The 14,977-nt window shown below is 41.2% G+C and overlaps 4 protein-coding genes across 8 annotated transcripts; 2 read left to right on the top strand and 2 right to left on the bottom strand.

Moving 5' to 3' along the window:
• Positions 1–6: 6 nt before the first annotated feature.
• On the top strand, positions 7–1,162 carry LOC117600283 (uncharacterized). Its single transcript, XM_034315478.2, has 4 exons — positions 7–229; positions 431–535; positions 614–870; positions 972–1,162. Exons 1-4 carry the CDS (start codon positions 121–123, stop codon positions 1,071–1,073), a joined length of 573 nt encoding a protein of 190 aa, XP_034171369.1. The 5' UTR covers positions 7–120; the 3' UTR covers positions 1,074–1,162.
• Positions 1,163–1,275: 113 nt separating this feature from the next.
• LOC143306113 (uncharacterized) lies at positions 1,276–12,037 on the top strand. Of its 4 annotated transcripts, XM_076692620.1 has the most exons (5): positions 1,276–1,519; positions 1,594–1,774; positions 2,758–3,099; positions 3,172–3,259; positions 11,899–12,037. In XM_076692620.1, exons 2-4 carry the CDS (start codon positions 1,595–1,597, stop codon positions 3,256–3,258), a joined length of 609 nt encoding a protein of 202 aa, XP_076548735.1. In that variant the 5' UTR covers positions 1,276–1,519; position 1,594; the 3' UTR covers position 3,259; positions 11,899–12,037. The 4 variants fall into 4 exon arrangements, with proteins under 4 accessions (XP_076548735.1, XP_076548733.1, XP_076548734.1 ...); XM_076692618.1 differs by lacking the exon at positions 11,899–12,037 and having other exon boundaries at positions 3,172–4,357; XM_076692619.1 differs by lacking the exon at positions 11,899–12,037 and having other exon boundaries at positions 1,276–1,523; positions 3,172–4,357.
• Positions 4,327–12,135, bottom strand: Tsp5D (Tetraspanin 5D). Of its 2 annotated transcripts, none has more exons than XM_034315474.2 (5): positions 11,994–12,135; positions 7,027–7,142; positions 5,149–5,340; positions 4,896–5,078; positions 4,327–4,737 (listed from the first exon to the last, which is right to left on the bottom strand). In XM_034315474.2, the coding sequence occupies exons 2-5, from the start codon at positions 7,087–7,089 to the stop codon at positions 4,402–4,404; spliced, it is 774 nt and encodes a 257-aa protein (XP_034171365.1). In that variant the 5' UTR covers positions 7,090–7,142; positions 11,994–12,135; the 3' UTR covers positions 4,327–4,401. The 2 variants fall into 2 exon arrangements, with proteins under 2 accessions (XP_034171365.1, XP_034171366.1); XM_034315475.2 differs by lacking the exon at positions 11,994–12,135 and adding an exon at positions 7,888–8,060.
• Positions 12,136–12,922: 787 nt separating this feature from the next.
• Positions 12,923–14,940, bottom strand: LOC117600282 (protein THEM6). Its single transcript, XM_034315477.2, has 3 exons — positions 14,659–14,940; positions 13,322–13,536; positions 12,923–13,253 (listed from the first exon to the last, which is right to left on the bottom strand). Exons 1-3 carry the CDS (start codon positions 14,801–14,803, stop codon positions 13,017–13,019), a joined length of 597 nt encoding a protein of 198 aa, XP_034171368.1. The 5' UTR covers positions 14,804–14,940; the 3' UTR covers positions 12,923–13,016.
• Positions 14,941–14,977: the final 37 nt, after the last annotated feature.

Below are 14,977 nucleotides of genomic sequence, written 5' to 3'. Positions count from 1 at the left end.
GCGTACGACGATAAAAAGTGCACAAGTGGAGCAACAGCTAAACGCAAGGTTTCAAAGGTTCTCCTTTTCGGCAGTTGTTCGCCAATTAAAAGAACGAAACGAGCTTGTATCTCATCAAACATGAAGTTCACGATCTTTTTGTTCACGATTTTGATGTGCCTGTTGATTGGGACACTAGCCAGACCTGATGCATCAATAGACGAAAGTGTTGAATCGTCAACAGATGAAGGTAATGACGGTCAATAACTTAATCCTCGAATAATGGATTGGGATTAGCTGCATTGGGATCAACCATACTCTGTGAAATTTTTCATCAAATTTGATCTAGTTTCATTTGTTTACTTGACCATATGGATCACTTTTCGATCATACATCACTCTTGCAATTAAGAATTAAATTCTAAAACATGATTTTGGGTCTAAATTAATAGATTTTTCTGGATACAAATGTACGTATGAGAGGGGTAAGCGAAGTGCCGAAGAAAATAGCCAGGAAAGTAACAGTGGTAATGGATCATACACTGAAGTGGCCAACTGTGAGTTTCATCTTCCTTAAACACATTATTTTATTTCTCCAATGATATTTTCTCAATTTTCATTATTCTTTTCCTCAGCGTTGAAAAGCATATCAAATAGAGTGTCCGAGTTATTAGGTCAGATTGCAACAATGAGCGGACTACCAGCTGTGAAGGAATTAATGTCATCTCTTCCAGAGATGTTTCGCGGTAACATCCCTCTAGACCAGGTACGTGAGATGTTCTCTACTGAAAATGTTAATGGATTCCTGAAACGACTTAATCCGTTGAACGAGATGTTGATGAACATCCCCTGGATTGCCGGGGTTTACGAATCTGCATTGCAAATGATTTCGGTAAGTAGCCTCTTGACAGGTTCTTTCGAAACGGAGGTTCAAACGATTCTCTACACCCCCCATTTGATCTAAATCAAAATCGTTCTATTTGATGTTTTCAGATCCCTCTCGCCATGATTGCAAGCATCCTTGCTACATTGACTACTATGTTTGGAAAAGTAATGTCAACAATTTCATCAATTTCACCACCGTTATTAGTTTGAGCGACTAAACATGTGTTATTATATGAAATTATTATATGAAAGAAGTTTAAAAAAATAAACTCAAATCGCAACTATAAAAAGTGTTATGAATTTTTATAAAATAATCTATTCTATAGTTCTTCTTTAAAGAGGAATTCCACTATAGGGTAGCTTCACCTTAACTCCAATCAATCGATTCTTATATCTATAAAAAAATTTAAAGAAACGCGTATCGATCGTGGTTCGAAACTCGCTCGATCCGTGTACGTGCCGTTAACATCGTGAAGCGAATCGAAAGAGAAAGTAACAGTGTGTCGTAAGACTGTAAGGCAAGTTTAAAGCGGAACAAAACGAAATCTTTTAGTTAACGATCAACTACGAACCACAGAACACATTCCTTGCTGGATCTTCGTTTACAATACTGTGTTTCTCTTCAGGTTCATGATAGAGCTAGGAACAATCTAGTCGTGGGTACGTTCTTGTGACGAATAATTGAGACTTTCATTTAAAAACTTGAAAATTTTGGTTACTGTTTCTGCAGAATGATGATGAGCGCGCTGGAAGTGAAAAATGTTCTGAACATTTATATTCTGATCATCGTGTGCTGCTTCGACCTGTCCAACAGTCGACCTGCGGAACAACCCACAAAAATCTCATTGAACACCGGTGATGGTTTGAAGACCATCGATTCGCAGTTGGCATCAGCATTGGAACGGGTGCAAGTGAGTGACCTACTAAGATCTTCGAAGTCTAAACAAAGTTACAAATTGAAAGCCTAGCAAAGGCGCAAAGAAACTTATTTCACTCGTTATGTTTTCATGGAAAGTTCATTGGTTTAATGTCGCTAGAAAATCGACACTAACGCGATCACAGCGAGAATACTCGTGACGGAAGGTGAAAAATCAAATTAATTAGGGCAGGTCAAAATTATGTTTCGGCTTTTGTAGGAGTTTTTAGGCCATTTCGTGGACGCGATAAGAATCGCTACAGGAAGATTCGTCAATTCTATCACGTTGGCCAGAAACATCATAGCCGATCGGGCGGAGGTAATTGGCCCATTCACTTGACTAGATTAACCTTTCAACTTCACCCTACATATGCAAATGATTTCTAAAAAATAGAAAAGAAACTGATCGATCGCGTCGAATCATCCGGCGACAGTGTTTCGCAATAATCCGGCACGAGGTTGCCTTTTTCCTATATCGCGTGTGGCAATAATGATTAACGATCAGGCCTGGCGAGATGCAGAAAAGTTACGCGTAAAAGTAGTCGAGGTCGAATCTCGTAGAGCTTGTTCAATTGATTCATCGACACAGCTATCCACGAAATGTCGCGTAAGAGCGGAAACGTTCATTCTCTGTGGAATGTAATTTCTAACGATATGCAATAACAACATCGTAGTAGATTTTTATTAACAATTTCTAAACACGTACGGGTGATCAACTTAGAAATTCCTGACGGTTTGAGATTCGCATAAAACCTCGGATATTCTAACCGCGTACGTATTAGGCTGTTGCATATCAAACAGTTGATTGCGAAACGTGAAGTCTGACAAGATTTGATGACATAAAAGTATCAAGCCATAACAAGCCATTTTATCGACAATAACCTAGTACTTGATTGAAAAATTCTCAAAGCAGGTATCTAACATTTTTAACACCTTTCTGATACATTTTCCTTGACGTGCGATTTGTCTATCATTCAGGCTATCACCAGCGAATCTCAGAACAAGGTAGAAAAGACAGAGCTCTCGAAACCTCAACAAAGAAGCATAGAATTGGTCAATCAACCTCCGGTGATAAATACCCGACCCGATGCCCGAGAAACGGTGCGATTAGAGAACGAAAGTGCCCAAAGTTTCTTTGAAAGACCGCTTCCTAAACCTGCAGCAGGGATTTTGGAGTCCTTCTTGCAGCCAACGCCAATCGTCGATGGACTTAAGGAGCAGGAGAAATATGGCAATACTGGAGATAAGTTCATAGGGATTGGTAGAGCTTTGGTCAGCGGTTTCGAAGGATTCAGTAATTTCTTGAACGCTGTTGTAGATGTGAGCATCTGTAACATAAGATTATGTATTTTTTTTGGTTCTCGATGGTGACGAATCAATTGTTGTTTTCAGTTTCCACGGAATGCTGCCAAGAAGACCTCCCGTGGCCTCACCGAGGCGTTGAATCACGTCGGAGCAAAACTGGTCGGTCTTGAATGACGTATGTATGTAAATATCGTACTGTAAAGAATCATTTCGTTCGATGTTATCTACGCTTGTTATTTACTATTTCCTATTTTAGTTGAATAAATTGTTCATTTTTTTACCGAAACATACGCGTTGAATACTGAAATATGGACGTGTAGATAAAATCATCCTAGAAACACTTCTGAAAAATGATGTGGCATAAATATATTATTTATTAAACGAACGATATACGACAAACCTTACGAGCTTCGTTGCAGCTCCAAACGATACTTTTGTGTTCTACTGCAAACTACGAATTCCAGAACACGTTGAATAAATATAAATTATTAAAGTCGGGAAGAATTTCGATCTGTCATAATAATGAAATTGTTAATTACTAACTATACGACTGCGCGTACAATCAAATAAATATACGAATAAAAACGTTGGATCGGCACAGCCCCGGGATTTAAAGCTAATCGAAGTAAAGAAGTCTCTTTGTATACCGTAGCTGTGGGAAACGATCTTAAAACGAGTAAAAACAATTATGTGCTCTTGATTGCACGACCAGCATACCTTACAAACGAACGATCGAGTGGCTGGTGGTGCAAACAGCAATTTTGGTATGCGTAGCGTGTGATAACGTAACACTTAGTAAATAAACAATTATCGCATGCAAAGATAACATAAGATGTAACCATTCGAACACTAACATTTTATTCTCCTCGAACCTTATACGAAAGTGAGTACGACGAATCTACGAATTAACAGTAGGTTTCATTGAAAACTGACTGTATTGGCGGTTGAATCGAGAAAGACTCGTTTATCAACGCTAATGGCCCATTAGCCTAATGACTCGTCGTACGTATCTCTCGAAACATGCTCGTTAATTATTTCGCTCCACTTTCTTGTTAGTCGATAAACAGAAATTTCCACGATCATCGCGACGATCCTACTCGAACTTGAACAGAAGAAGAGTGTGTTATCTTATCAGGGAGACAACGAAGAGAATGAATTATTCTCGAATCAGGACAAGCGTAACAATCGAAATCTTCTTTAAACTTGACGAAGAAGATCGTGATTATCCGGTGTATGGTAGAATTGTCTTTTTTTTTCTTTTTTTTTTTGAAATCATGGATCCTAGACACTGGTCTCGTCTAAGATCCATCGGAAATTCTAGGTATTCGTTGTATCGTAGCTCTTGTAAGTGTGGGACGATCTCTTGTGCCTGACGGTGCAGAATAAAATCATACTGGCTACTTGTCCGAACAACTGAAGGAAAGCGACCACGAGACCGACAATGCCGACCACGTGAAGCCTGGTAACCAGCCACATTTGAATAGCCGTGGCGCAGCCTTCCTTGTACCACAACTCCTTGTTACGTCCCTCCGGGTCGAGACGACCGCAATATCGTTCTCTCTGTATGCAACAAGAGTCGGGTACGCGATCCTCCGTTGGCCACGCTGAGATCTGGAACCAGTCGGTGTAGTCCCGTACACCGCAACAGTGGAACTGAAATCGACACGGAAAATTAGAAAATTGCTGAAAGAAAGTAGGCTGATATTTATGGTAACAGAGACACCAAACGGGCCGCTAGAAATCCAGTGAGAGCGATTTCAGATTCTCAAACTATGAACTCCTAATCCATTACAATGAAGACATGCATTCACCTCGGTGTGTATGTGGTCCCATACGGAAGAAAGCGATCCAGGTTCTCTATTCTGATCGTAGTGTCTCTCGATACCATACAGTAACTCCTCCTTCAAACTCTTTGCCAAATGTTCCCTGAAGATGAAGGCAAGAGTGCCTAGCATAAACTCAGCCAGGAACATCAATATCACCAAACCGAAATACTGTGAAGGAAACACGTTCGATTAGAATGAAAAATTTCAACGAACGGCTTGTCAGGTATTGTCTACGTACCGTGATTAACATGCATCGCGATTGAAACCAAGCACCGCAGCATCCGAAGAAGGCGATGACGAAGGTCACGCATCCGGCAGCGAGCAGGAACGAGTCAGCTGACGCGAAACTGTAATGCGGTACCAAGGTTGAGTATCCAGAGAATGCCAATCGCAGCCATAGGCCTGCACCCAAAATTCCGCAAGCGCATAACTGTAAAGAAAATTACTGAAATCAGAGCGGCCGTTGTTGGCCTGGATGCGGTCGACTGCGAACGCATATTTTTCTTCATGGCGATCGTCAAATTGCTGGATTTGGCGAAATTAAAATGATGAAACGTTCTCTTTCCCATGACCGCGATTATTATATCAAAAGGAAAATTATCCTCTTGGTTGGGTGAAACTGAGTTTGTGTCGGTGACAGCGAGATTAGAAAGGATATTGACCTTTCTCTGACGATTGTTGCGGTTTAGTAATTTACTGTCCCGTCGCTGTCTCATCAGACCCTGAGCAAGATCAAAGCGATTGTTCTCTCCCATTTGCCATTTCTACTGTTCCTTTGTCTGGTCAACCTAATTTTGCCACATTTCCCGTTAAGCTTCTCGTCTGCGTTTAATTTTTTAAAGCGTAACAGTCGGGATAAAACAAACGGATAATCTAGGACGACGCTTCGCGCAGAAACGTCGCCGACAGAGTGTTGACCCTAGCGATATCATCGAACAACCGCAAATTAGCATCAGTGTGGTAACCATCGGTCGCGTTATCCAATCCGGTCGAACTAGTTCGAACGTAGGTATCGTCGATGAATACAACGCTACGCGATAAAGAATCAGCCGGGAGGAATGAATGGACGAGCGATCGAGAGATTAAACGCGCTGCTCGATTTACGTGGTTCGCGTAACTGGTACCGTTAAACATTTTTCCAGCAAACATAACGGCCGTGCAAAAAGTCCAACATGGTCGATTAACACGCCGACTACGTTCACGGGCAAAATTACCGATGCAATTTCAACGCGAAGCTGACCAACCGTACAATTAAGGGCACAGCGCGCGTAATAAGAGCCCTGGAAATTGCGAACGTGTTCTTTGTTGAAACTGTGCCGATTTTTTTTCAACATTGTTCCTCGTTTTACCGTTTAAACCGCGCCGACTTTCAATATTGTTCCCTTTACCAATTCTATTACATTCTAAACGATGTCCTCAAAATGTCGACGCGTGCTTTAAATCTTGAAAAGAGTCGCGACGAGTGTACCTGTTGAAAGATTTACAAGGAAAAGTCTCGTTAGACGAGTGCCTTGCGAGTATGCTGACCGGTACCGTAAGTTCATAGCTCATAGAGCACGGTTCAATGTCCTATTTAAGGCTGGTACACGACGGAACGGACGATTTTAAGTGGCACGATAAATTCGAGAGGAGAGACCGAGCATGTTGGAATGCACCGAGAATGACAATGCGCATCGATTTAATCGCACGCGTGGGCTGTTCCTACTGTTAATGCTCCTTCCTCTTAATTCCGCTTTGCTCTGATGCAGTCAATCACTTACGTATCGTAAGAAACTACTTAACCTTCTATTAGATTACGTCTAAATGAGAGGATAACGGCCTACACCTTAATTGATCCAATTTTTGGAATTTCAAACATTTTCTTCTATGTCTGCTGAAGAACATCGTTATTACAATGCTTTTTGATCAACGCGATATTATGAACGTGCTTGTCACGTGTTTTAGATTCTCATGAACAATATTTATTTTTAACCGGTTAAAAAGAAGTTTTTATGGTCGATGATGAAATAAATGGTATAGGAAGTTGCGCGCAGTAATTACGATTGAATGCAGAGGTGAGAAAACAGCTGTACATAGAAACATCGCGTAGAAAAGGATTCCTATGAAAATTACGTACCCAAATGAGAAGGTTGAGGGAGCAGAAGACGTGCCTGATGCACGTGTATCCTGTGCGGCCCATGGCTCGATCCTTCGCAAGGTTCGTCCTCGCTCAAAAGGGACTGGCAGTATTTCCTGGAAACACGAGAAACGGTATGCGATGATTCTACTGTTTCCAAGCTATTTTCGTTGTTTGTTCGTCTGGTTTCCTTAAAAGGATCGTAAAATCTTTGGCTAATCCGACTGCGCAAGCGTGGTTTTACATTGGCGCGAAACTGTTAAGTTTTATTTCAATTTATAATATCCTTAGGACATTGTCATTCGAGAGTTAATTACGCGTATTCATCGACGAGGTCGTTAACATTCGTATTTGCGAATCGTTAATTATATTTGGAAAACTTTCGCTGTTTACGCTCGCGATCAATCGAATGCTTGACCGAAGAATCACGCTCGATATTTATATCCTGGTGAATCCGCGATCGACGCAGAACAAGATACGAATCGAGAGGAACTGCGCGTCGCTCCGAACTACCGAGAAATCCCTTGACCACCAACGAAAGGAAAACGATAAACAAGAAGGAGAAGAGGAGCCGGTGGAAGATGAAGATAAAGCTGCACAAGCTCCACGCGACGATTACGTATTCCGCTCGAACGCGGGCTGTCTCACGAAAAGCCCGCCGACAGATATCTCCATTCTTCAAGGATCGTGACTTTTGTTTCACTAACAACGCACGAAATCGCAACCTCCCGGTTGAATATCAACAGTTTCAACATCCAAACTTTCGTCGTTGGAGCACAAGAACATTGACACTTAACGAATGTTTTAATAGATAACACATTCGCGTGTGAAAATCACTTTCACCGTTGAACATCAACTTACGAGTCAACTCTTCAACGTCAGACGTCTCATCGCTTCCTACGCGTCGCTAATAAATGACTAAGTAACAGGTGTAAACAACGTAGAAACAAGAAGTATGAAAATGTAAAGAGAGAATCGATACCGGTTGACAGTCGATCCTCATCGAACGAGGATCCGTTCCGGTGTGTTCGAAACCAGGTTGATAGGATTGGCTGCGGCCCCTTCTGGGCCTTCTAGGTCCCCTAACGGGACACCATGCCGACACCGGCCTCTCACTCATATACGATCCTGATCGCGATCGCGTGAGTCCGCTACGAAGGCATAGGTGGACGTCACTTTCCTACGAATGCCTCCTGAGAAACCTGTAACACCCCAAGGTCGCCGGAAATCTACCCCCGCGATTCTTCCTCAACTACTTTTGCTCTCTTCGATAATTTTCTGATTCATTTGTTTTCAAAAACGAATTACGATTATATTACATTTGTCAACCTGTCGAGGAACGAATGGTTCCAGAGGATAAGGTCACGGTATCGGAAGTCAAGATCGCGGTGAACCGTGCCAGACGTTCGACACATTTTTTCCATGCATTATACATGTCTGATCGCGTGTAAATAATGGATCGTGTGGCGCACGTCTAACCGATGAATAAAAGATCGATGCGATTTTACTCTCGCCGCGTTACGAATATTTTCTTTCCTCCTAAAATCGCGCTAGAATAATTAGAATGATTTTGCCAAATTTCACTCGGAATTTTCGTACGCGAACTAGAAACATTTTTATTTTCATCGCGATAGATTTGAAATTGTTAGTTCGTGAAAATTTAGATCACCGAGTTGAATAAAGTTTCTAACGGATTACGAAGAGAAATCTTTTAACTGAAGCGTCAGACGGATGGAAAAGAAGAACTTTTTGCTGCATGAGATACGTTTTTGAGTACCGAACGAATCGGTTAACGCGGATTTCTCGTTTGAACGCTCACGATTGTAGCACGGGTTTCTTTGTACAGGTGAAACGTCGTGGAAGGCGTTGAAGAAAGATCGACGTGACACGGCTTATCTCGAGCAGTCGAGGGTGACATTTACTTTGGACGTTTAAACCAGTCAGAGGTTTCTACGTTTTTTAACACACGCGAAGAGAAGCAGAGTCTTTGGATTTATTTTTATTCGAATATTATAGAATTTCAGGCACATAAATACGGTTTTACGTCATTTAACGAGCTAATAAAAAAAAATGTGTTTGAACATTCCTTGTATCCGAACGTCGTTATCAAGATCATGTAATATTGATTTACCTTATCGCGTGATCAAACAAATTTCTCGTGTAACACAACGCGCCACTTGTTGCAAAACCGAACCGGTTAACCGGCGTGGGTGGTTTAGGTCTGAATTCTGAAATTAATTAAAAAAGTTATTCCTCGAGGTGGGATGAGTTTTCAGTTATAAAATTTCGCGAAGGCGATATCGAGAAGGGAACCGCGTTAACGGGGTTAATCGTACTTGAAATCAATTCGTAGCGAGCGAAATGGAACCGCAAACGCGGCGGCTCTAATGAACAGCGAAGAGAGTGCGAGGGGGCGTAGAAACGGTCCCCCTTGCCACGACTTCCTGCCAATTGCGGACAATTTGCCATCATCTATGATCTCCCCGCTCGTCGCCGCGTCGACGCGATGTGTGGACGCTGCTTAAACGTAAGAGTTAACGCGACACGATTCTTTTTCTCTTTCTCCCTTTCACCCCTTCTGGCTATCCTCATTCTTTCTTCGCTTTATCATACACGCAATCGCGTTTACGCGTCCTATGCGTATCGGCTTCCCACGTGACGCAACCGTGGAAAACGGTACAACTTTTGTTTACCCGAAAATTCTTAATAATTTTCATTCGCTATTACGAAAATAGATGTGGTACAATCATCGAATTGTCCACGATCGTGGCCGAGGGAGATCGTTAGAGAAAAACGCGACGCATCAATTGAGCCGAGCGAAAGGATCGCTCAAGGGCAACGAGGGAGCAGCGTCATAATTCCTAATTTATTACAATGCGCTCGTTAATCGTGAGACGATATGCGACCGTGTGTATGCTCATCCTCCCACACGACATAATGGAGGATCGAACAAAGAGCCGCGTATATACACGACATCAAACTCCTCGTCGTGTCCCTTTGATCCCTTACGACGGCCACACGTGACCAGCTTTTCGAGCTAGGGATTATGGGAACCTCGGATTGAAGATTCATTCTTTGTGAATCTATTCTTGCGACTTTCAATGGATTTATCGTTAGCATAACAGCTGAGATTCAAAATAGTATCGCTACTCTCGAAAACCCTTTGAAAGTGTTTTGTTCGAATAGAAAATATCGTGGGTCTAATCGCTTCGTTTTCATACTTACTAACCGATTTATCGTGCACGCGAAATATCGCTGGCTTATTGTATTTCAGAAAGAAAGTTTCGACGATTTCCCACGAGGTCGGCAGAAAGCAGAGGATACCGTACAGGTGAAAAAAAGCAAAATTCTACGGACGATTGTTCCTGCGAAAAGGAACATGGGAAGAGAAATCGACGTTCGTTCGGTTCGCACGATCGATTTCCTCGATGTCGCGATCTCGTCGGGGATTATCGAAACGGTCCGCTTCGCGACATTTAATTAACGTTTCTAATCCCCCGTGTGCGGGGAAGATTACGGTCCTTGATCTAGAAACCCGTTCTAATCAGGGATCATTAAAAAGCTGGCTTTTGAACGCGTAGCCGCGTAATAATAAACGTGCTACTTTTATCACCTCGACAATTGTTCTTCGAATCGGAATTATTAATTAACCTCTTAATAGAAACGTGGTCCATTAATGAAGAATTCCGAAAAATTTCAAAATTCGCAACGACGAAGATGTCACCAACCATTAATATTTTCAAACAGAATAATCTAAATAAATATCACAGTTCATTATAATAGAGAAGCAGCATCAGTTTGCGACACGCATAGAAGAGATTGTTTCTCATGTACTCATTACACATGGGGAATGGGGTTGCGTTAGTGTCATTGGACAATTCGCATTAGCTTGATTATGAGATTCGTTCATAATCATTATTATGTAATACGATGTCTCAATTCCCTTACGTAACAGGTTCCACGTACGAAACTGTGTGATCTGTTTTCTCACCAAATATTTTTATTTATCGAGTAATTTGAAAAAAGAAAACCGAAACATGTTAGACAAGTTATTAGAAGCACTACCGATCGTTGCACAAAGACAATGCGCGTTTGTCTTTCTGGTTACAAATTAATTCTTTCCGTTGCGGATTTAACAGGCGAGATTAATAGCGATCTCGCGGAACAGGCTTCAAAATTGCCCGCAGCCTTGGCGAGAATAATTTTCTGCACGTTTCTGCGCGAGAAAAAATTTGCAACCAACCGGTTGAAACGTGTAATTTCTATATTATTTTCAAATTATCGCCGATCCGAAACTTACATTTGACAAAAATTGTTTAAACCTACATGTTTTGCAATTTGATATAAAAAGTGGTGACAGTACGACGGGAAACAATAGAGAATCTAACCACGCAGGAATTTTCCTGCTGCAATTGCGTAATTTCATCCGCATGTGTGCTCAGTCTTTCGCAAAAGACCGCACAAATGCAAATAACACCTATAAGCGAAAGCGCTGATTGTTTTTAAACTACATCGCGAGCGGAAACGAATCTGTGCCTCGACACGATTCGATGGGACTCGTTAAGCGCACGAATTGAAGAAAAAAAAAAGGGTCAACCGTAATGGTAGCGCGTCACAGTTACGACCGATTATTCATCGAGCAGCGTTATTTTTAATTTATGCTTGCATCGCGAAATTCCGGAAAACGACACGCTCGCGAAACACCGCTGACACTTGTAAACGATACGCTGTCACAGTTACCATAATCAATCTACCTACTTAATTGCTTTGCCTTTTGTTATGCAATAGTGAAAAAAGTAGATCACTGTACAACGAGAAATCAGCGAACTTCTATTTGAACTCTAATGAAATTGTATCTTGAATATGTTACAGCCAAAAGTAATCGATCCGTTTGCGCGAAAAATTTGAAAAAGACGGAAGCTGGCGGTACCGGAAGATAGAAGTTCAAACACACTGACACCACTTACCGATAAGATGAGAAGAAGAATGACTCGTCTGATTCACCGTTGACAGAAGCTGTCAGGAGTTGTTGTATGTTGAACGAAGGTTCATGAAGAGCGGAGTCAAAGGTCGGCTCGTGATCGCGACAGGTTTCGAGTTCCCGGCTCGACTGCACGGGAGGAACGCGCACAACTCTCGCACATCCGTTCTCCATCAGTCATCGTGAGACGAAAGTCGCCATCTGACGGTAACCATGGTAATCCAACGAGATAGATCGCTCGAGAGAAATTGGGTATCGTCATTGTTACACGTGGTTACACCTGTGGAGAAAGGAACACCGTATTTCGCGGGTTTCACCGTTGTCCTCTGTGAAACGATGTATTCCATTGTCAAATCGTGTGAAAAGAATTTCCAGATTGATTTCAGAGAGCACACCTATCTAGCGTAGGTGAAAAGACGATGATGGTATTATAAAGACGTTTTATCGTGCAAACGCTCGAGTTCGACTGACTTTCGACCGTCTCTTTGTGCAGGGAAATATCCCCACAATAACAGAGGGTACAATCTTAGGTAAACATGCCTCGATTAACGTGTAATACGAATAACGTATACAATCTGTCGTTGTCTTCAGACGTCTCGACAAGAGGCTGTGCGCAGTAAACACCCAAGACGAAGCTTATAGTTTCTAGAAACACTAGAAACTTTAAATTCTCAAATTTTTAAAGTATGTAAAGAGAATAGATTATTGAACGGAAGAGAAAAGGACGGTCGGCGAGGCGTGGTCAGAAATATTATATACGTTACAAATAATGTTTTCTTACTATCCTTTAATGTTATCGTTATAAGGCCTCGTTCGCAATACTCCGCTCTCGTTGAGAGTCCTCGTTATTTATGTACACGAGGCATACCTCGTATGCAAGAAACGAGAGGAACTAATTCAAAGTCGTTTGTCCTGTTCTATTAGAGAAACGTTTAATAGTGAACAACAGAAAAAGTACATAACAATAAATTGAGGAACATGTTTAAACGTGAAATCATCTCTTTCTTTATTAATCTCGCTTCCTATACTTCTGAGAAGACTCGTCCATGGAACTCATCCATAATTGCAGATCCTTTGGCAATTCAGGAACTCGAGCATTCGGCTCGACTTCTGCAATGATTTCAGATACAGAAATATTTGATCCTGTTATGGTTTGTTTGCTAAGAATCACAGCACGAACGAAATTATCGGTTAAACTGATGAATTGATGCTCCAGGTAGAAGTGTCTGTCTTCCCAATAAATCAGCTATGAAAATAAAACACATTATACGGAGAATTGTAAATGCAGCTAATGTATAAAAATTTATTGTTTACCTTGGTAACAACTTTGAATGGTGTAAAAATTGGAATTGCACGACGGTAACGGGTCGAAGAAGCTCCTTGGACTGCACCACCGCCTTTTTTTACAATTGCCGAGTAAATTCCAGATCTATCGTAATAGTGGAATCGTGCAAAGTCCAGTTCGCGAAGGTATCTCGCGTTGTTCATATGTTTGAACAATAAGTCCACGTCTTGCGTTGTACATATTCCTGGAAAAAGGAAAGTGGTACTCCAGCGGTACAAAAATAGAACATATAAATGAACAGTGACTGTGGAAGAAGAGGGTATTATAAATGCAGTAGTCACTGATCGCCTATTTATGTTATCGAAAGGTGCAAGTCTTCATTGTATCTGCAATTTTGATTACTCTTTCTTATTAACTTCGACAATCATTGTACAAGCAAATTCATTAGCAGAACGGAAGTGGGTTCACAACTGGTTACTTTCGAGTCATTGATATACATACAGGATATCTTTCCCTCTGCATTTGCATAATTTAGCTTTGAAGTTTTCATCCTGCCGCATGTCCCTCGTTTTTAAAAATCACTTGTATTTCACGATGAAATATTAAGATTTTTGGGTAATTGTTTCGGTCAAAGAGTCGTATTGAACAGTGTACGTCCTTGATGTTTTTGGAACTAATTCATTTGACGTCAATAACATGGTTTTGAATGCGTGCCGCGTTTAAGACTACGTGACCCGGGACACCGTACGACATCTTTTCGCGCCTTTTGTTCTCACACTATTCGGCATTTCGATTTAAATAGAAACACAACGCTGATTCATAGAATCGGTGATTTATAGAAACCGTGTTTGCTAATATAACTTCATTAATATCGCGAATTCTAATGGTTACATTAAACTGTATCTTATGGACGAGTTAAAAGAGAAAACCTTAGATATAATTAATGACGGTTTTCCACTACAATTTCATTCAAATCTGTATATATGTATACATTCCTTACATATCCTTCGCTTCTATTATCGACAAGTAATAGGAAAAGAAGATATCATTTAGAACTGGTTTTCTTATTTCAAGGCTGTTAATTTTTATGCAAAAGATGCAAAACGGTCGTTGTTTACGCTAGTTAAATAGAAATCTAGGTGGAAAACAGTCTGTACGATGTATATCTTGAGAAATCTCAGAAATACTATCAAACATTATAGAACATCGTATTTGATTATATACAAATGTCACCTTGAAGTTATCATTAAATTCCGCTATCTACTTTCTGAACGTTCCAATAATTAATATCATCGTGTTCAAAGTACACTAGATTATACGTACAAAAAATAAAATGAAAACGTAAACGAATTCTGCCAGTCATTACCGTAGATGGTGGTAGCGTCAAAGATTTTCTTCCTCTTCTCAAATAGTCTGCCTGTGATCAGAGTGAACGCCATCCTGACGAAATAGTTGACATCGAAGAGTATGTAGAGAACAAGAAGAAACGTGAGGAGACAGGCGCACACCATGTTTTAGCTGGACTTCCGGTAAGAACGAGAGCAGACGATGACGACCGACGTTCACGTGGTCACAGTCCAGAGAAGACTACGGGTTCCGATGAAATTCCAAACAGTAAAGCCACTTCCAACAACGCGCCAAGTGGTAACCGGTTCCTCCTCATCCTCTGACGTTTTACCAGAGTC

The sequence above is a fragment of the Osmia lignaria genome, chromosome 15 (assembly GCF_051020975.1).
Source record: "Osmia lignaria lignaria isolate PbOS001 chromosome 15, iyOsmLign1, whole genome shotgun sequence".
In the NCBI taxonomy this organism is placed as follows: Eukaryota; Metazoa; Arthropoda; class Insecta; order Hymenoptera; family Megachilidae; genus Osmia; species Osmia lignaria.
The sequence above is the reverse complement of the archived record's forward strand: the minus strand, read 5'-3'. Positions and strand labels throughout refer to the sequence as shown.